The sequence below is a fragment of the Hipposideros armiger genome, unplaced genomic scaffold (genome assembly GCF_001890085.2).
Source record: "Hipposideros armiger isolate ML-2016 unplaced genomic scaffold, ASM189008v1 scaffold_664, whole genome shotgun sequence".
NCBI classification, from domain to species: Eukaryota; Metazoa; Chordata; class Mammalia; order Chiroptera; family Hipposideridae; genus Hipposideros; species Hipposideros armiger.
In genome coordinates, this window is record NW_017732014.1 from 931,061 (window position 1) to 950,376 (window position 19,316).

Sequence of the window (19,316 nt, forward strand, 5' to 3'; positions counted from 1 at the left end):
AATAATGGAGAAATAGGGGCCGCAGGCATGATGGGTAATGGACTCAAAACATGATCGTTAATGAAAGAAGGGCTAGAAGAACGACAGAAGTGAACAGGCAGAAATGGGCTAAAGGCAGTATAGGAAATAAACTTGAAATGAATGGGGCGGAGGCATGCTGGGTAATGGGACAGAAATGAATGGGCCAAAGATAGAAACTACAGTGACGCAGGTCCGGGGTGTGGGGAAGGGCGGACAGAAGGCATGATGGGAAACGAGAGGAGTGGGTTTATGGCAACTGTAGCGTTAAGTAAAGGGTATTGTGGGTAAAAGAAGCAGGACAGGGTTCACATAACCGGTCAGAATTCTCCCGAGGCACTGTGGGAAGGGCCAACGCTTCCGGTTTTCAGTCGCCGACTCCGGACTGGGGGATCTGTCCCTCTGCCGCGGTGCCTGGTGGGGCGCGAGGCCTGACCTTGCTGCCTAGCAGCCTCTGCCGCGCAACCCACCTTTACCCGTGTCCCTCGACCCTGGCACGTTAGCCAATGAGCACACCAGGCTGATTATGTCACCTGGGTCGGGCCTGTGCCTGCCGGAGCCAACCTGGATGCTGCAAGGGCCAAAGCCGACCAATTATCGTCTCAACTTCGCTGCGGGGCAGAGTCAGAAGAGGGGCGCCTTCGGAAGAGGGGCGGAGGCGACAAGTCAGTGGGCGTTGCAAAGTGCTCAGCACAAACCAATGGCAGGCGAGCACCGGAACCCGCGGCGTCACGAGCCAATAGACGCGGGCTCCGCGAGCCAATGGAAGGGCTGGCAGGTGTGCTTTGACCTGCCTGCGAGTGGACGCCAATAGAAAAGGACGTTCCAACAAGATGGGTGGGACTCCCATCCATGGCTCCAATAGCAAGGCCAGGCCCTGAAGCTGGTGGGCGGAACTCAGGGTATACAGAACCAATAGGCTAGGTGGGGCGGGGCCACGGTGGCGGCGGCGGCGGCAGTGGGTTCGGTTGCGCGTGGCGCACGGGGTGGGAACGGAGGCCAGGCCGGGAGCAGGCGCTGCCGCCAGTGAGAACCGGGGCCCAGAGCAGGGTGAGGGTTGGCTGGGGCCTGGGCCCGGAGCGCGCAGACCCTGACCTCCGCCCTCTGACCTTTTCCCTTCCAGGCGACCATGGGCAACGTGTTGGCCGCTAGCTCGCCGCCCGCAGGGCCGCCGCCGCCGCCTGCGCCCTCCCTCGTGGGACTGCCACCGCCTCCGCCCTCTCCTCCGGGCTTCACGCTGCCGCCTCTGGGGGGCGGTCTGGGAGCTGGGGCTGGCGCGGGTCGAGGTTCGGAACGGACCCCCGGGACTGCGGCCGCCAGCGCCGCAGGGACCGCGGACGATGGGGCCTGCGGCTGCCTGCCCAACCCCGGCACGTTCGAGGAGTGCCACCGGAAGTGCAAGGGTGAGGGGCGAGGGACCTGGTGGGGGTGTGATGGCCCAGATCTCGGGGGAAGGCGTGGGGGGGGGCACTTTGAAGCAACCTTGGGAATTGGCACGGACCATTGGAATTATTTAACAGAGCGTTAGGAGTTGGCGTTGGGATCGAATGGTGGAACGTTGGACTTGGGGCTTAGAACGATGGGATCAAATGGTGGAACCTCGGGATGTAATGCCGTAGGAGTACAGAAAAGCCTTAGGGACCTCAGGAGCCCCCAGGGATCACCCAAGCCAGCCTCCTCGTGTGATCAGGAAAGAAACTGAGGCTCAAGGTCACAGTGTCAGCCAGGTATCAGCAAGGGTCTAGTGGGGGTGGAACCCAAGGCTTCTGGATCCTGGCTTGGAGTAATTGTGATAGCAAAAGTGTTGGAGACTTACTGAGCACTGTCATGGCATTCAGTCTGTGTTAACTCATTAAATCTTTGCAGTATTTCCATGTGGTGAGCATCATCTTACAGATGACAAGTTTGACACAGATAAAATAACTTGACCTAAAGTCACACAGTGGTAGATGGTGGCACTGGGATTTGGATGCAGGCAAAGGCCCCGGTCCTGGCCCCATCCATTAGGTTGAACTACCATTGGGGTACTTTGTGGGACATTCTGTGTTTCTCTGGAGAAAGGAAAGCTGGGCTGATAGAGAAGACAGGGATGAGAGTTGGGGTGTGTATTTGTGGAGCGTGGAGTATGACAGCATTTCTCTTCTTCAGAGCTGTTTCCTATTCAGATGGAAGGTGTCAAGCTCACAGTCAACAAAGGGTTGAGTAACCATTTCCAGGTGAGCTTTCCTGGTGCCCTTACCCTGCAGAGGTCATCCCAGGCATTCCCCCTGCATCTGCATACAATCCCCCTTACTCCTGCCTAAGGACTGGATACCTTGGTACTTGAAAAGACTCAGAGACAGTGCCAGGCTGTCTCCTCAGTGGGGGCCCGTGGTAGTGTTTAGGGACCCAGAATCTAGAGGTACCCCTCCCCCCATAAAACCCAGGCAGGAGTGAAGTGCCAGGTATGTAACCCCATCCCCTACCACATTCTTTTTCTAAGTCTAATCTAGTCAGGCCACACCTCCCAGTCTTTACCCCCTGCCCAGCCCAGAGATGCCTGTTTTCCTCCTTGATGGGGAAACCTGACTGGCAAGTATTTCCATGTGGTGAGCACCCCATCCCAGGCTGGAGGGGAGCTGTGCTGGCAGTGAGCTCAGCTGGGTTTGTTGGGGGTGGCCCAGAGCCTCATCCCCACAGCCCTCCCTCTTCTCTCAGGTGAACCACACAGTAGCCCTCAGCACAATCGGGGAGTCCAACTACCACTTCGGAGTCACGTATGTGGGGACAAAACAGCTGAGTCCAACAGAGGTGAGGTTCCTCTTGTCATTTCATTCATTGTATCATTCTTCTAACTAATATTTAGCCACGCACTAGGCAAAGAAAGCTTTGTCAGTAGGAGACCAGAGCTGCTGAGGGAGCTGTTGGGAGCGGGGAGTGTGGCTCTCCAAGATGTGTTGGAACATGGGCCATTCCTTCATCCTGAACCCCTGCTCTCTGCCCAGTCTTGTGCTGGGTGAGGCTTTGAGTGCCAAACTAGGCATTTGGACTTTATCTAGGGGGCACTGGAGAGCCATGGAAAAATTTGAACTAAGGAAAGTCATAGTCAGGTATGTGCTTTAGAAATGTCCCTCAGGCTGCCATGTAGAGTCTAGGGTAGGGGAGTGGGCGCAAAACTGGAGGACTGGAAGGAGGCTGTGGTAGGAACAGATGGAATTGGGAAACTGAGTTAGATCACTGCTTACATTAACTATTCCAGTTCAATAAATTGGTTTATTCAACAGACCTTCATTGTACCCCCATTCTTTGCCCCGCTCTGTGCCGGGGATGTAGCAGTGACTAAAACAACAATGGGGCACACGGTCTAGTAGAGAGAGGGAACAGGTTTATCTCTAGAGTGACAATCCAGGGTGGGCAGGACTGAAATGGGGGAACCCAAAAGCTGTGGGAGCCTAGAGAGGAGTCTAATTCAGCCTGGGTGGTCAGGGAGGGCTTCCTGGCAGGGGGGGACCTCAATCCGAGGCTTTCTGATCCTAGGCGTCTCACCTAAGCCTGTCACTCATGTATGTCCATAATGCTAGACCTCTGGTCTCTAACCTCTAAACTTGCCTCACAGGCATTCCCCGTGCTGGTGGGTGATATGGACAATAGCGGCAGCCTCAATGCTCAGGTCATTCACCAGCTAGGCCCTGGCCTCAGATCCAAGATGGCCATCCAGGTGAGTGGGAGTCAAGTCGGCTGCTGCCCCAGCCACCCCGGGCACCAGGCTGCCCTCACATTCCCCTTCCTCCCTCACAGACCCAGCAGTCGAAGTTTGTGAACTGGCAGGTAGACGGGGAGTACCGGGGTTCTGACTTCACAGCAGCCGTCACCCTGGGGAACCCAGATGTCCTGGTGGGTTCAGGTAAGAGGCGCAGGGCTGGGGGGTGGTCAAATCCCAGTCAGTCCCAGCTTTACCAGCAAGTCCATGCCCTTCCCTGGCCCTCCTTTCTACCATCCGAGAAATGGGCAGGGATAGGAGGGGTTTTGAAACATCAGGCAGCATAGCATTGTGAAGGAGAAAGCAGGTTCAAACCTCAGCTCTGCCACTGACTGAACTGCGATTGTAGGCAGACTCCAGCACCTCTGTGGGCCTTAGTTCCCTTGTCTGTAAAATTGGGCTGCCTCACAGGGTTGTTGAGTAGGTCTTGTAAGTTCATGTGTGTGAAAAGCTTCAAAGGGAGTCAGGCATGTAAAGGGTCCCAAGGAAATGAGCTATTGTTATCACTCATGGGTCTCTGGGCTTGTTTGGGGGCACAGAACAGATCCCAGGGTGGGCAGGGTCCATGTGGGGAGGAGGCAGGTAGTCTGAGATGGAGGCTGACAGGGAAACTGGGCTGGCTGGGGTCAGGAACCGTCTGACTTCTGTTTGCACTTCTATTTCTCCAGTGGTTTGGAGGTTTTGTGGGAGGTTGTGTCTGGGTGTCTGTTCGATTTCTCTACGTTTATTTAATGAGTATTTATTGATCGAGTACTGTATATATTCTAGGCACAGAGGATAATGTGAGCAAAGGAGAATTAAGTCTGCCCTCTGGGAGCTTCCATTTTAGTGGACGCAGACACAAGTAAAGCAATACATGAAGAGATGTTAGGTGATGGGGGCTGTACCGAAAGATAAGGGCCTCAGGAGGGGTGGGTGGAGTTCTCAGCGGAGGCCTCATTACGTAGGTGATATTTGAACAACGACTGAGGGAAAGTGCCAAGCAGATATATGGGCAAAGAGCTTTTCAGCCGGAGAGAATGGTGAATGCAAAGGTCCTGAGGCAGGACTGTTTACTGGAATATCAAGGAGGAGAATGGCTGTAATGGATGAGGAAAGAAGGCGAGTGATAGAAGTCAGAGGAGTCAGGGGGGCAAATCACATGAGGCTTTGTGGAACTTTGGCCTTTAGTCTGAATGAATCGGGCAGGGGCCACTGGAGGGATTTGAGAAGGACAGTATCTGACTTGGCTTTTAAGAGTATCCCTTGTGCTAACATGTGAAGAATAGACTACAAAGGGACCCACTGTTAGGGGCAGTGGAGGGGGTGAGAAGTGGTCAGATCTAGGTATACTTTGAAGGTGGAGCTGATGGAATTTGCTGATGGATTGGATGTGGGAGATAAGAGAAAGGAATCCAGATGATTCCGGAGTTTTGGGCTTGAACGGCTAGGAGGATAGAGTTGGTGATTCCGGCATTTGCTCTGTTGCAGAGAGTAGGCTTGTGGGCATTGAGTATTGAGTGCATTTGTGGAGGCTAGAAGCCAGAATCCCCGGGGGTGCTGAGGGAGAACTTGTAATTCTGCCTGTAATTCTGCCTGCTAAGGCAAAGGAGCCTTCTCAGAGGAGGTATCACCTTTGAGCTTCCAAAGGAAGGGGAGGAGCTACCCTGGCAGGGAGAAGGGAAGGAGGGAAGGGCCATGTCATAAAATCCAGGAGACTGGGAAACGGCATGAGAGGCCTCCTTGGTGAGTTTCCAGGGGAGATGACGGGCCTTGGGCCAGAAGAAACATTTCTGTCCCCTGCTGACCTCTGATGGCACCCACTCTGCTCCCACACTCACTGCACATGAACTTTTCTGACTCTTCCTGGAATTGCTGTATTCATTCTGCCCCAGGACCTTATCACATGCTGTTCTACTGCTTGGAATTCTCTGGGTTTTTTTGTTTTGTTTATTATTATTAGTTTCAGGTGTACAAAACAGTGCAATAGTTATCCTTTTCACTCCTCACAAAGTGACAACTCCCCTCCCCCCTGGAATTCTCTGGTTTTGACGTGGCTGAATAAGTGAGTCTCAGGGCACACATCACATTGACTAAAAGACCTTCCGTGACTAAAGCGTGTACATGTTTGCACTGTATCACCTCACCCTGTCCCCTAGTCACTGTAGCTCTTCCCTCTGAAATTGTCTTGCTCTTTATTGCCTGTCTCCTACACTAGGATGTCAGCTTTTCAGGCCTGGAACCTTGCCGGGATCAGAGTAGATGCTTAGAAAATACTGAGCAAAGGAGTAAGCAGTGGTAATGGCAGGTCCCATCTTTTACCTCTGCCCTTGGTCAGGCCTTAAGCATGTTATGTGCATCTTCCCCTTTGTTCAGTTGTTCTAGGCACTGAGGATAGAATAGTGATGAAAACTGCTCCTTGAATCCTCACGACAGCCCTGTGGGATAGGTGCTGCCATTATCCCCATCTTATTGAGGCCCAGAGAGGGTGCTTCCCCAAGGACACACAGCAAGTTGGACTCCAGGGCCCATGCTCTTCTCTGTGGCACCTCTCCACCCCACACACACACTTGGCAGTATCAACCTTTTGTGCTCCCCAACACTGGCTTCCAGGTCCGTCTTCCCTGGAGCTCAAAGCCACCAGCTAACACTCTCATATCAACTCTTATAGGTGCCTCTTCCTCCCCTCAGACACTCTTAAAAACAGGGCCTACTGGATCAGGTCAGTGATGAGCACACAAGTAACTTACCAGCGAGAGCTCAGATGTAGGACGCCAATGGCTGCACCTCTTCTGAGCCTCAGTTTCCTCACCTGTCACAAGGGCACAATAGCAGTGACCACCTCTTGCTGAAGAATTCGGTAAGAGAGCCCATGTTCAGCCCTCAGTTCCGGACCAGATGCGTAGTTAGGGCTCACTCTGTGTTGGGTCTTGGTGCCACCCCATGAGGGCAGAAATGTCCGTTTTTTTGTTTTGTTTTGTTTTTAAGATTTTTATTGGGGAGTTAGGGGATGGGAGCAGCACTAGGGAATTGGGGGAAGGGGAACAGACAAGTTGCTGTCCTTTTGTTCTTCAGTCTAGTTGTGGAGGACGTTGCTTCACTGGCCCAAATTGGCACCATCATTGCGCTCTTCCCGGGTGAGGCAGATCAGTCGCCGGCTTCTGGACGGCCGCTCACTGTGGCTGCTGGCCGCTCACGCTGGCTGATGGCCGCTCACGCTGGTAGCCCATGGCAACCCACTGCAGCAGGGGCTGCAGCCTACGCCGTCGCAGGCGACTCACGACAGCCCAGCTCCAGGTTGAGCTGTTGTTCAGCATCTTAGCTGTGGAGGGCAGTGTCACTGGCCCTCATATGTGGGATCCACCGAGGCCCTAATGCTCAGAGCCGGTATCCCAAGCCAGCTCTTGACCAATGCGCCACTCGGCCGGCCCCAGAGATGTCTGTTTTTAATGGCTGCCATTTCACAGCTCTGGCCTGGGATCACCTGGCAAGGAAGCAGAGGAGCTGGAATTTGAATGGCGGCCTAACTCAAGGGCTCGTGTTCTTACCTGGTTTCCCGCCCCCATGACCTCGGCTCCTCTGGAGCCTCTGCGCCATTCTGAGCGGGGCAGTGCTGGGGCACAGCAGTGACCAACACAGCCCCTCACTGCCACCACAGGGCTCGCAGGCCAGAGGGAGAGATATTTGCCTTTAAATGATGATCATACACTGACTTCATTCCTATTGTGAGAAATCTCACACAGGAAAAGTCCATGTTGCTATGAGAGCTTAAAACGGGGATCCCGTCTCACTTGGAGTGACAGGGACAGCTTCTCTAAAATGGCAGTGTCTACTCCAAGCGAGGTTGAAGAGAAGGGAAGCACTCAAAAAAGGCCTCTGCAGGGCTGGAGGGCAGAAAGAAATGCTGTCCAGCGGGGGCCAAGAACCACCTTCCCTTTGGTGCTGCTCCGACCTGAGCGTCTGCCCCCCGGTGTCTGCCATTTCTGCCCCAGGCCACTTCCCCAAGGAATCCTGGAGTGGCCCCAGCTGTGCAGTGGGTGGCAGCCCAAACCTGCTCCTGCCCAGCAGGTTTGGGAGGCAGATCGGGAGACAGGACTCCTTTCCCAGATCTGCGGTTCTGCCCCTCACCTGAGGCCTGCTCTTTGCTCTCACAGACCTCTGACCCACTTTCTTTCCTTCTGGCAGGGCTTGGACTCACCAGGTTCTTCATGGCTGCTCCAACCCCTGCAGAATGGGGGGATGAGAGCTGCTGGTCTCAAAGCCCTGGCCTCAGGGAGCTCGTGTGCCATGGGGGAGCTGGGTCTGGCTAAGAGTGGGTTAAGGAAACAGAAATGCATGAAGGGATGAGCGATTCATGAAAAAGGCCTGCAAGGAGAGGAGCTAGGTGCTGGGCAGTGACTTGTGCATCCTGCGAGGAAGAGCATCGGGGCTGCGATGACCACGGGCCGGAGGATATGTGCTTAGGGAGCAGAGACGGGTGCAGCGTGGGAATGAGCCAGATCCCAGGAGGCACATGGGGATTGGGAGAGACTTCAACAGGGGAGATTGCGCTCGGACTCGGGCTCCCGCAGACTCAGTGCTGTGTGTTCTGGCCGATGACAAGAGTCAGGTGGAAGCAGAGGACCAGGGCAAGGCGACTGCCAGGGTCCCATGGGGATGGTGGCTCCCATGTGGTGGTGTGCTGGAGACAAGTAGCTAAATCCAGGAGGCATCTAGGTGCAGATATTTATTTGGCCAGACTAAGCAGAGGGAATGGTACACCGGGCAGGGGGTCAGTGTATGCACAGGCCCAAGTGGGCAGAGAGAGCTCCATGTGTGGGTGCAATCAAGACACAAGTGGCTGGCTGAGTTATGGGAAGAGGAAATGTCTCTATTTGGAAGCTGGGGCCGAGCCACGTGGGGCCTTGTAGGTGTGCTGTGAGGAGCCAGGGTCTCAGCACTGGGGAACCACAGCAGGTTGTGAGCAGGGGGACAATAGGGCTGTGTGTGTGCTTTAGCAAGCTCCCTCTGTCTGCTGCACGTGAAGTTGCTGGGAGAGGTTGAGGCTCCACCAGGAGACCAGAGAGGAGGGTGGGGCTGGGGCAGGAGGGAGGGATGGTCACAGCCCTCAGTCCCAACAGTTGGCAGAGCTGAGAGGCCAGTGAGTTGAAGTCCCTGTGTGACTATAAACAGTCACTTTTCTCTGTGAACCTCAGTTTCCCCCTCAATTGAATGAGTAGATGATTCTGGCCAAGTGGCAGGGCTAGAATTTGAACCCAGGCCTTCTAGCCCCCGGCAGGTGTGCTCTCCCAGCAGCAGAGTGGTTCACACATTTTGTGACCATGGGCGAGTGACTTAATTAAGTCCCTCAGCCGCCTCTGTAAACGGTGGCAAGTGAATGCCAACTGCCCCGGGTTGTGCAGACCAGATGAGGTCCCTTGGGGCCTCCAAGGCTGGCCTCTGAGCCCTGTGAACCGATCCAGAAGCAGGTGTGGGAAGCCAGAGGACAGGCCCGAGCCTTCAGCAGGGCTGCCTAGAGCAGGAGTCTGGCCTAGCACTGGGGCCAGGCGGAAACTGACAACCACAAAGCCCAGGTAATGCCCCACCATCTCACCCGCAGGAATCCTCGTGGCCCACTACCTCCAGAGTATCACGCCATGTCTGGCCCTGGGCGGAGAGCTGGTCTACCACCGGCGGCCCGGGGAGGAGGGCACTGTCATGTCTCTAGCTGGGAAATACACATGTGAGCCTGGGGTCTGAGGGAGGAGGGGTTGGGGACTAAACTCCTGGGTCTGAGGGAGGCACGGCCTGGGTTCCCAAGTCTGCTTGGTAACCTACTCCACCCCCCATCCTGCTGTCCTACAGTGAACAACTGGTTGGCGACGGTAACCTTGGGTCAGGCGGGCATGCACGCGACGTACTACCACAAAGCCAGTAACCAGGTAAGCTAGTCCAGGTACCGGCTATAAGGGCACACTTCCACGTGGGCGTGTATCCCCGGGAGTCCAGCCTGGGAAGCTGACTCTGTTGCCCTGGCCCCTTCCAGCTGCAGGTGGGCGTGGAGTTTGAGGCCAGCACAAGGATGCAGGACACGAGTGTCTCCTTCGGGTACCAGCTGGACCTGCCCAAGGCCAACCTCCTCTTCAAAGGTACAAGCCTCAGTTTTCCCACCTGGAAAACAGGCGAGAGTCAACTCAGCTCTAAGTGGGTATACGCCAAAGGAGATGATGGAGGGTAGCATGCTGGGATTTTTGTGGGCCTCCAAATTACCCAAGAACACTCGTTAAAAAGTGAGGGCCAGGCCGGCCGAGTGGCTCAGTTGGTTAAGAGCTCGTGTAAGAGTGCGAGCTCTGAGCAACAGGGTCGCTGGTTCCATTCACGGCCTGAGCTGAGCAGCCACTGAGCGAGCTGCCAACAGGTGGCAGGATGGCTCAGCTAAAAAGAAAAAAGAAAGTGGGGGCCTGGGCCCTGAGCTTTGCACCTACCACATGATCTCCCTCCCCAGCCAGCAGCCCTCTCCCACTCTGCACTTGGCCATCTTTGTTCTTTTCCCATAAGTAGAAGGCAACTTAGCACATCCGGCACACCCTCTCATCTCACATTAATGGAAACTGAGGCTCCTAAAGGTTACACAGTCACTACCTGGTCCCGAACCTCGCCCCTGGCTGGCTGACTCTCGTCCTGATGTCCAGTCCTAAGTTGTCTCAGACCTCAGTAGTTCTCAGGTTTGGGGAGTGTGAAGACCATGCCCAAAGGCAGCTTCACTCGGCCTAAGGCAGGGCTTCTACTGGCAGTAACGAGGCCCAGGGGTTCCTTGGCTTCTGAAGCCAGTCCGCTTGGTGGCAGAGGCTGGGTTGGGGTTCCAGCTGTACTCCCATGAAGTAAGTGAGCACCCCTCCCACGTGGGGCCAGCCCCATTCACACGTGTCAGGCTCTGATAAACGAGCCCGAGAGGAGACTTCAGTCTTCCATTCTGTGCCCAGCCTTGCGCTGAGAGTACTGGGGATACAGTGGCGATAAGGCCCTGTCCTCATGGGACTCACTGGGAAGGACAGACTCATCCCCAGGGAACGAGGACCGAGTGTGGACAGGACTTGGGATGGCAGAGGGCTTCCTGGGGGGGAGGGCTCACTGAACTGAGGAATAAGTGGGTTGCTCCCAGGGCTGAAGCACTTGGGGTGTGGGAAGGGGTGTCTGGGAACAGCGTGGTCAGAGGTCTGGAAGCTGGCAGTCTGGCTGGTGGTGTCTGAGGTGGCCTGGAGTGTGACTCCAAAGGGACAGAGAGAAGCTGGCATATGGTTCTCACAACAGCTGTCTGCCCACAGGCTCTGTGGACAGCAACTGGATCGTGGGCGCCACGCTGGAGAAGAAGCTCCCCCCCTTGCCCCTGACACTGGCCCTCGGGGCCTTCCTGAATCACCGGAAGAACAAGTTCCAGTGTGGCTTTGGCCTCACCATCGGCTGAGCTCCGCCTGGCCCCCATCTCCCATGCCCTTCCACCTTCAGATCCCACTCTCCCTCCCCCTGCCACGGAGGGGAAACCTGAGCCCCCCTGCCCCTCCCTTCCCTCTCTCCTGGGGGTCAGGAGGGCAGCGGAAATGAGGGAACCCATCACCCCAGCAGCTGAGGGGGGATTCTGGAACCACGGGCGCTTCAGGATTCAGAGCACGAGGGGGCCTGGGTCCTGGAAGGGGTTCCAGAGTGAGGGGCACGCCGGATTCTGAGCACCAGGGGCAGAGGCAGCCACACAACCTCAGGGAGGTGTTGGGGCGTCCCCGGCTCCCTAAAGGGCCCTGGGCCCCGGTCCCTGCCCCAAGAGGGCAGCAAGAAGAGGAGCTTTCCCATCCCTGGTCAGCCCCCAACCTGTTTCCCTTCCATCCCTCGGTATAAATCATGTTTATAAGTTATGGAAGAACTGGGACATTTTACAGAAAAAAAAGAAAAAAACAACAAAAAATATACATGTGTAAAAAAAGAAATGGGAGGCCTTGGTTTTCCTCCCTTTTGTGGTCCCTTTTTGCTCGCTCATTCCATCCAATCCGACCTTCCCACTGTCGCCGGTAGAGGGCGCCAGAGGGCTGGAGCGAAGGATGCCGCCGCCGGGAGTCAGGCTTGGTAGCTGCCTGGTAACCCGAACGAAGGGGCTGGCCCAGTGTCTTACAATCTCCTTGTGACTTCTGCCCTCCCTGGAACATCACAGGCGCTCCCTCATCGGTAGGGTGTGGCCTTGTGGTCACTGGGTCGGCTTGGCCTGGCCAGAGTGACTGCAGGGGACTTTGTCCCTGGGAGCTGAAGCCACAGGGATAGCACTGTCCGAATGCAGGGGTAGGGACAGTGAGCTGGGATGCCAGGGGCTTTCGAAGTTTCAAGAGGGGCAGGGATGATGGGGTTTTAACTTTCTGATTGGGAGGTGAGTTTCCAGAAGTTTCATGAGGGATTCTAGCACCCGGCAAGATTTCAGAATCAATGACTGTGCCTGACGGGGGAGAAGCGCCTGGGCTTAGGACCTCCGGGCTTGGGGAAGAGGCTGGAGCCTCTGACTGGTCTGGATGAAGGGTTGGAGGCTGGATCACCTGTGTCTCAGGAGGAGGAGGAGGGATCGGTTCGGCCCACCTAGGGCTCAGGTAAACACCTCTGACTCCTCCAGACTGGAACTGAAACCCTGTCTGCCACACACAGCGTATGGGGAGGGAGGCTGCCGGGCAGAGATGACCCCTTATTACCTGGAGGAACCACAACACCCGCTCCCTGTTAGCGCCCTCTGAGGCCAAAGCAAACAGGCCTGGCTAGCATTGTGGCCCCCCTTCCTGGGACCAGGCATTCAGCCTCCCCTGACCCCATGGAATCCAATTCCCAGCTCCTCCTGTTCTCCCTGTGTGGCCTTGCCACCTCTGAACCCGCAGTTTCTCATCTGTGAAACAGCTGGATTCATGTAACAGGGCAGCGAGGGAGGTGACTTGGAATGCTCATGGCCAATCACAGCAGTTAGATCTAATATAGGACCCACTGTGTGCCAAAGATGTTCTCAGTACTTCATACATAGAGGTACAGCCAAGTTCTCAATGTTTTGTTCAACGTCGTCTTGTAACAAGATGCCATTGGACCTTAACTCTTGTTTCTATCAATTAGCCCCTGGTAAAATTGGTTTCATCATTATACATTTTGCAAAAGTACCGAGAATCATTATCAACAAGGTTAAGTGAGGACTTAACTGTAGCTTGTTGCATCACTGAATGATGATGTAAATGCAGCTATTTCCCAGGTTTTCTGGACCAAGAAACTGGATGTTCAGAGGCTTGGTCATTTGCCCAAGGTCATACAGCTGGCAACTGACAGAACCTGGATTCGATCCCCAGCAGTTTGGTTCCAGAGTCCCCAGTCCTAACCAGGCAGCATGAATGCTTCAAGCTCTGTGGAAGGCACGGTATTCTGGCAGCTCCTGGAATCCACAATGCTTGTGCTAGGGAGAAGAGCTGGATTTTCATTTCACAAATGCAGACGGGCTCAGAGAGGCGCTCATCTGTGCCTAAAGTCACAGTCGAAGAAGGAGCTAGGATTAAGAGCCGGGTTTCACTCTCAAAGCCTAGGCATTTAGTAGGTGCATTACTCTGTTCCCACCGGTCTTCCATCTCATGGGTCTGCAGTCTTCTCCCTTAGACCCAGATATCCAAGCCTCCAGCCCCTCCTTCCTCTGACCCAGGATTTCGGCCCCCAGTCCCCTCCTCAAATTATTGACCCATCCACAGGGGAAGGGGCAGGGAAGGGGTGCTGTCAGCGGCTGCTTGCTCCTTCCCCTTCTATGCCCAGCCCTCACCCGCCCACCCCAGAATAGAGGAGGGTGCCAGTTACTGGATGAGCTGTCACCTCCCTTCATGGGGGTTGGGGGCATCACAGGGCCTCCAAGCCCCTCCTCTTTTCTCCTCCCTGCAGTGTGAAGGGGGAGAACAGCCCACCGCGTGACTGGGGGCTGGCCAGCTTGCCCTAGCCCTAGAGGAGTGGGCGGGGCAGGGGGAGAGCCCTATAATTGGAGGAGTCTGGGATTCCTGAGTCCTACTCAGCCAGAGGGGAGGCGAAGGACGTGCTTACCCAGGAGCTGGTGAGAAGCAGAACTGGGGGCACGGAGACCAGCTCAGGGCTTCTGTGGGGGATGGGCTAGATCAGGGGTCGGCAAACTTTTGAGACAGAAGAGCTGCCAGGGGTCAGCAAATTGCAGCTCGCGAGCCTCTGAAGTAAAATTGAAAATAAAACTATCATAGTTTGATTTTTAAAATTTTCAAAGGCTATTCACATAATGGTGATTATGTAAAAATATATTTATGGCTCTCGAATAATTTTTAAATTGTGAGGGACAGGGTTGGCTCTTCCAGGGATCAGCAAACTTTTGAGACGGAACGTACCCAAAGAGCCACATGTGGCTCACGAGCTGCAGTTTGCTGACCCCTGGGCTAGATGGAGGAGGTGACTGTCCTACGCCCGGGTCTGAACAGAAGCATGAGCTGGGGATGAGGCCCGAGGCTGGGGATTAGACTTAAGGGAGTGGTGGGCCACAGGGGCATCCGGCTAGAAGGTGGGGTGGGGGAAACTTCTGGGCCTGTAGAAGAGCCAGATGAGGCTTATCAAGAGCCCACAAATTGTCACTCATTTATTGAGTACCTACTGGGTGCCCCCTTCGTCTTCAGATTGCCTTAACTGGGGGTTCAGGGGTGGTGGCAAGGTAGCTAGAGTGTTGATTGAAGAAGGATTTTAAAATGAGGATTAATTTAGCTAACATGTGAAAGATGGCACTTGAATGTGAAATTGGAGCTTAGAATGTGAAGATAGAACGAGGAATGTGAGGCTGGAACTTAAAAAGCCCAACTGGGGCTTACATGGAACTGGGGGGCAGGGTGAGTGGGTTTTGAACCCCAAGAGAGGGGGATGGAGTTTTGGCGGGGCGGCCATCCTGGAATAAGGAGACAGAAGAAGACAATGTAGAAGTTAAATAGACAATGGAGGGGCTGCTCCGTAAATGTTTGTGATAGGATTAGGATGATGCAGATCTGGGGCTAGTTGAGACTTAGAAGGCCAGGACCCGGTGGGTGGGGTTCTCTGAGTGGGAGGAGTCCCCACTGGCTGTTGATTGACAGTTTCTCCCTTCCCTAGACTGACCTGCACTAAAGATGAAGGCTCTGTGGGCTGCGTTGGTGGTTACGCTCCTGGCAGGTATGGGGCGGGGCTTGCTCAGGTTTACTGCCCCTCCCCCTTTCACCCTCACCTCTACCCACTGCCCCCCTTTCATTCCTGAGTTCCTTCTTCTGGTCTCTGTTCCCCTTGAGAGGAGGCCCAGGTCTGAGACCTCTTCTGACATTCACTGGCTCTGAGCAGCTATTTTACTCTCTCTGGGCCTCAGTTTCTCCTTAAAATGGGAGTTATAACAGTTTCTAATGCATTGTTGTCAGGCAGGCACTGAGCACCGCATAAGTGTCAGCTGTATCTTTATTCTCCATCACCCCCACATGGCCCTGCGCAGACCACACAGAGACACTCAGTAGGTGCTTGTCAAGAAATGAAACAGGCTGGCTGTCATTCCACCCCCTCCCTGCCCACCAGTGTTCTGAAGACCAGCACAAGCATTTGTGGAGCACCTACTGTGTGCCTGGAGGGGGCAGAGCACCCTGACGGCAGTGATCTTGCTCCACACAGGATGCCAGGCCAATGTGGAGGAAGAGGTGAAGCTGAGACAGGAGCCAACCGAGTGGCAGCCCAACCAGCCCTGGGAGCAGGCACTGGGCCGCTTCTGGGATTACCTGCGCTGGGTGCAGACCCTGTCTAACAATGTTCAGGAGGAGCTGCTCAGCGCCCGGGTCACTGAGGAACTGACGTGAGTGTCCCCACCGTAGCCCCTGACCCTCCTGGTGGGCAGTTCCTTCTGGAACCTCAGCTTCCATTGGTCTGGGTTTCTTTCTGTCACCAGCTATTGGGGCGGGGGAGGTTCTGTTCATTTCTTACTCCTTTTTTCCATTTTGAACTCGTAGCTTTACCTCTGATTCTTTCTTAGTTCTTCCTGTCTCTGGCATGTTCCTTTCTGTCTCCCTCCATCATTCTAGCTGAGTCGCTCACACTCTTCACTTTTGTTTTCTCTTGGCCTCTTCCTCTTTGGGGTTTCTCTGTCCTCCCCCATTCCATCTTTCTCCCTTTGTCTCTCTCTCCACACATGTTCACTCCCTCCGGTTTTCCGGCCCACAGGATGCTGATGGAGGAGACCATGAAAGAGGTGAAGGCCTACAGGAAGGAGCTGGAGGAGCAGCTGGGCCCCTTAGCCCAGGAGACAAAGGACCGGGTGACCAAGGAGCTGCAGGGGGCGCAGGCCCGGCTAGAGTCTGACATGGATGATGTGCGCAACCGCCTGGCACAGTACCGCAGCGAGGCGCAGACCGTGCTGGGCCAGAGCGCCGACGACCTGCGGGGCCGTCTGGTCTCTCACCTGCGCAAGCTGCGCAAGCGGCTGCTCCGCGACGCGGAAGACCTGCAGAAGCGCCTGGCCATCTACCAAGCCGCGGCCCGCGAGAGCACCCAGCGCGGGGTGGGCACCATCCGTGAGCGCCTCCTGCCGCTAGTGGAGCAGGGGCGCTTGCGGGCCATCACTGTCAGCCAGCCGCTGCAGGAGCGGGCTGAGGCCTGGGGCCAGCAGATGCGTGAGCGGCTAGAATCGTTGGGCAGCCGGGCCCGCGACCGCCTAGACGACATGCGCGATCAGATGGAAGAGTTGAAGGCCAAGGTGGAGGAGCAAGCCATACAGATACGCCTAGAGGCCCAGGCCTTCCAGGAGCGCCTCAAGAGCTGGTTCCAACCCCTGGTGGAAGACATGCAGAGCCAGTGGGCGGGGCTGATGGAGAAGATACAGTCCACCGTGGGCACCAGCCCCACTCCTATGCCCAGTGAGAACCAGTGAGTGCCAGGCATGCCACCTGGTGGGCCCCACTCCTGCCACCCTATGCCCACTGCCTCCCCCAGCCTGCAGGAGGCCCTGTCCCTGACCCCGCTGTCCCCCTGGTAGGCCCTGGCTTAATAAAGATTCAGCAAACTTCACAGCACGGGCTTGGCGTCTGAGTGTGATTTCTCACAGCTGCAGCCTGTTTCTCCTTCCCCACACATAGTTCTCAGTCTTGTCTCCTCTGTCCATGTGTGTGTGTGTCTATTTCTTTGTGTCTCCTCCTTTAACTCTCAGTCTTCCTTCTGTCCCTTTCTGAGATATGCTGCCTCCTCTGCCGCTCACTCCCTCTGCCTCATTCCATTCCGTCTCTGAGATGTGGTTCTGGACAAAATCCACCCCTGGGTTAAATCCTGCAGTTGCCCCTGACTACTGTGGGCAAAAGCAACCTCTCTGAACCTCGGTCTGCCCGGCTTCATAGAGTTGTTGTGACTCAAAAGACCTGAGACCACTGCCACTCTGAAGCCATCTTTATTTTTTCCCACTCATTCTCTCCCCTTCTCTCCATCTAATCTTAGCTGATTCTGCCTCCTTCCCTCTCCTGGCCTCCGTCTGTCCTGCTCTCACTGAGACACTTCATTTTTCTAACTTCCTGTTTTCTTCCACCTCTATCTTTTATCTCTCCCCCCTCCGGTTTCTCTTGCCCTGATCCAGCTTGTTTGTTTTTTTCCCTTCCTCCTCCATGAGGGTTCGTTCTCTCGGCTATTCTGTTGCACTTGAGCCCTCTGCCGTTCTCCTTCCCTCTGGGTACGCAAGTCCCTTCTCCCTGAGCTGTGCTTCCCCATCCCCTACCCTCATTCTCATTCCTTCTCTCCTGTGTGGGCGCTGGGCCCAGGTTAGAGAGAGAATAAAGAGGAAACACCCGTGAAGATCTGCACAGGCCCCTGGAGTTCGGGGCTGGGAGAGAGTTGGGAGTTGACAGAGGGTTAAAGGTTGAAGCCCTGGATGGAGCCGCAGGTGCTCTCCGCTCCCACCCCCTCAGTTCTCAGAGGGGAGCAAATTTCCACTACGGGACAGGCCAGGGCTTGAACTTGTGTCTTCCTGGGGGTCTTTGCTTCTTGACTCAGCCAGGGCTGAGTGAGGAAGGGAAGGTCAGAAGGCCTGGTCCCAGCCAAACCTGCTGCTGCTGACTGACTATGTGCCCTGGAGCTGGGGCTGAGCCCTCGCGGAGCCTCAGTTTCCCCAGGTGTCAACAAGGGAGGAAGCGTCAGCCCTGTCTCCCACTTGAAAGATGAATTTGAATTCTCACCATGCATGAAGACATCTGAGCAGAGGGATGTCCAACCTCACTGCAGCCCCAGTCAGGTCTAAGAGGTGGGACAAGGGCTAGACAAGGAGCTTTGGGAAACAGAGGCTGGCAGGGGGTGCCGTGGGGTGCAAGCTGACTCCAGCAGGGATCCAGAGAGACAGCCTAGAGTCTGGGAAGGGGAGGAACAAACAGCCCCTTCCCCTACAATTAGCCATTGAACGTTCCTTGGCTCTGCCTCAGTTTCCCCGTCTATAAACGGAAACCCCTATAGTTGAGGTGAGGATGAGACTGGAAAAGCAAAGTAGTTCTATTTTTGTGGGGTGGGGAAAGGAGGGGAAAGGAGTCGATGTCTGGGAAGACAGCTGGGGACTGTCAGGGCCTTGAAGCTGCTGAGCTGGCCAAAGGGGTGTTGCAATCCTGCCAGGGCCTGCTCTGTGCGCCCCTTTCACAACCATTCCCCCTCGCCCCCAGGCTGACATGTGGTTGTGGGGGCACAAGGCCAGCCAACCTAGAGTCTGGGGCCTGAGGCCACCCTCCCCCGAGCTGCCAGGGGTCACTGGCGGTCAAAGGCAGCTGAAGAAGAGTGGAGGAAGCATTGGACTCCAGCCCTGGGGAATAGATGTAGTGTTTGTTAGGAGGGGTGGCAAGGGTGGGGGCTTGGTGCCAGTTGGGGCCTGAGAGGGTGAAGAAGAGCAGATGGAGTGTTTCCAGGGGCCCTGGAGGCTTGGAGAGTGGCAGGGGCGATGAAAGGGTGGGGGATCTGGTGGAATAGATGGAGGGGCAACACTAGAAGCCTTGCAGATGAGTTTGTGGGGTTTAGACAGGCTGAAAAAACCCATCCCCAAAACGCAGAGGGGGGGCTGTGAAGTTACGACTCCAGGGAGCATCTGGAGAGGCCTGGGATGCTGCCAGAGTGCAAGGAAATGGAGGCTTGAAGGGCTAGTCTGAAAGTGAGAATGGAGGAGGCATGAGGGGTAGGAGTGTGGGGGCAGACTGCGTGCCCCCCACAGATGTGAGTGTAAGAGTTGTTTGAGCTGCAGAGGCTTGCTAAGAAGGGGGAGGGGATGGGAGAGGTGGCCTGGGGACACAGTATGAATTGAGTTACTGAGTAACAGAGTTACTGAAAGACCACCCCACCCCCAACCCCGTTGGGAGAAGGGTGTTAAGCAGGAGGGGAGAGGGTGAAGGCTGTCCCCTGAGGGAGCAAGGGGCTCAGGTTGAGGTCCCCCAGCAGTCAGATTTGGAGGTGAGGGTAATGAACAGCAAGAGGCTTCAGGCTAAAGGACTTGGCTGTGACCCACCTGACCCCCACGCCCACCAGTGAGGGATGGAAGAGGAAAAGGTGGGTGGGCACAGGGAGGCAGGCTCCAGGGGGAGGGAGA

General features: G+C 55.5%; 2 protein-coding genes across 2 annotated transcripts; both read left to right on the forward strand.

Annotated features, from left to right (window-relative positions):
- The first annotated feature begins 953 nt into the window (after positions 1 to 953).
- TOMM40 (translocase of outer mitochondrial membrane 40) lies at positions 954 to 11,694 on the forward strand. The gene is made up of 10 exons (XM_019626294.1): positions 954 to 1,044; positions 1,142 to 1,421; positions 2,167 to 2,234; positions 2,716 to 2,808; positions 3,614 to 3,715; positions 3,796 to 3,901; positions 9,336 to 9,458; positions 9,581 to 9,657; positions 9,762 to 9,864; positions 11,041 to 11,694. Exons 2-10 carry the CDS (start codon positions 1,148 to 1,150, stop codon positions 11,178 to 11,180), a joined length of 1,086 nt encoding a protein of 361 aa, XP_019481839.1. The 5' UTR covers positions 954 to 1,044; positions 1,142 to 1,147; the 3' UTR covers positions 11,181 to 11,694.
- A 2,051-nt stretch (positions 11,695 to 13,745) lies between these two features.
- Positions 13,746 to 16,788, forward strand: APOE (apolipoprotein E). Its single transcript, XM_019626296.1, has 4 exons — positions 13,746 to 13,811; positions 14,858 to 14,917; positions 15,398 to 15,575; positions 15,941 to 16,788. The coding sequence occupies exons 2-4, from the start codon at positions 14,875 to 14,877 to the stop codon at positions 16,644 to 16,646; spliced, it is 927 nt and encodes a 308-aa protein (XP_019481841.1). The 5' UTR covers positions 13,746 to 13,811; positions 14,858 to 14,874; the 3' UTR covers positions 16,647 to 16,788.
- Positions 16,789 to 19,316: the final 2,528 nt, after the last annotated feature.

Bases quoted from the DNA above. Each gene is read 5' to 3' on its own strand.
- TOMM40 (XM_019626294.1), top strand. From the start codon at position 1,148: ATGGGCAACGTGTTGGCCGCTAGCTCGCCGCCCGCAGGGCCGCCGCCG. The intron at 9,658-9,761 runs GTAAGCTAGTCC...GGCCCCTTCCAG, and splicing joins ACCACAAAGCCAGTAACCAG to CTGCAGGTGGGCGTGGAGTT. The intron at 9,865-11,040 runs GTACAAGCCTCA...GTCTGCCCACAG, and splicing joins GGCCAACCTCCTCTTCAAAG to GCTCTGTGGACAGCAACTGG.
- APOE (XM_019626296.1), top strand. From the start codon at position 14,875: ATGAAGGCTCTGTGGGCTGCGTTGGTGGTTACGCTCCTGGCAG. The intron at 14,918-15,397 runs GTATGGGGCGGG...TGCTCCACACAG, and splicing joins GGTGGTTACGCTCCTGGCAG to GATGCCAGGCCAATGTGGAG. The intron at 15,576-15,940 runs GTGAGTGTCCCC...TCCGGCCCACAG, and splicing joins CGGGTCACTGAGGAACTGAC to GATGCTGATGGAGGAGACCA.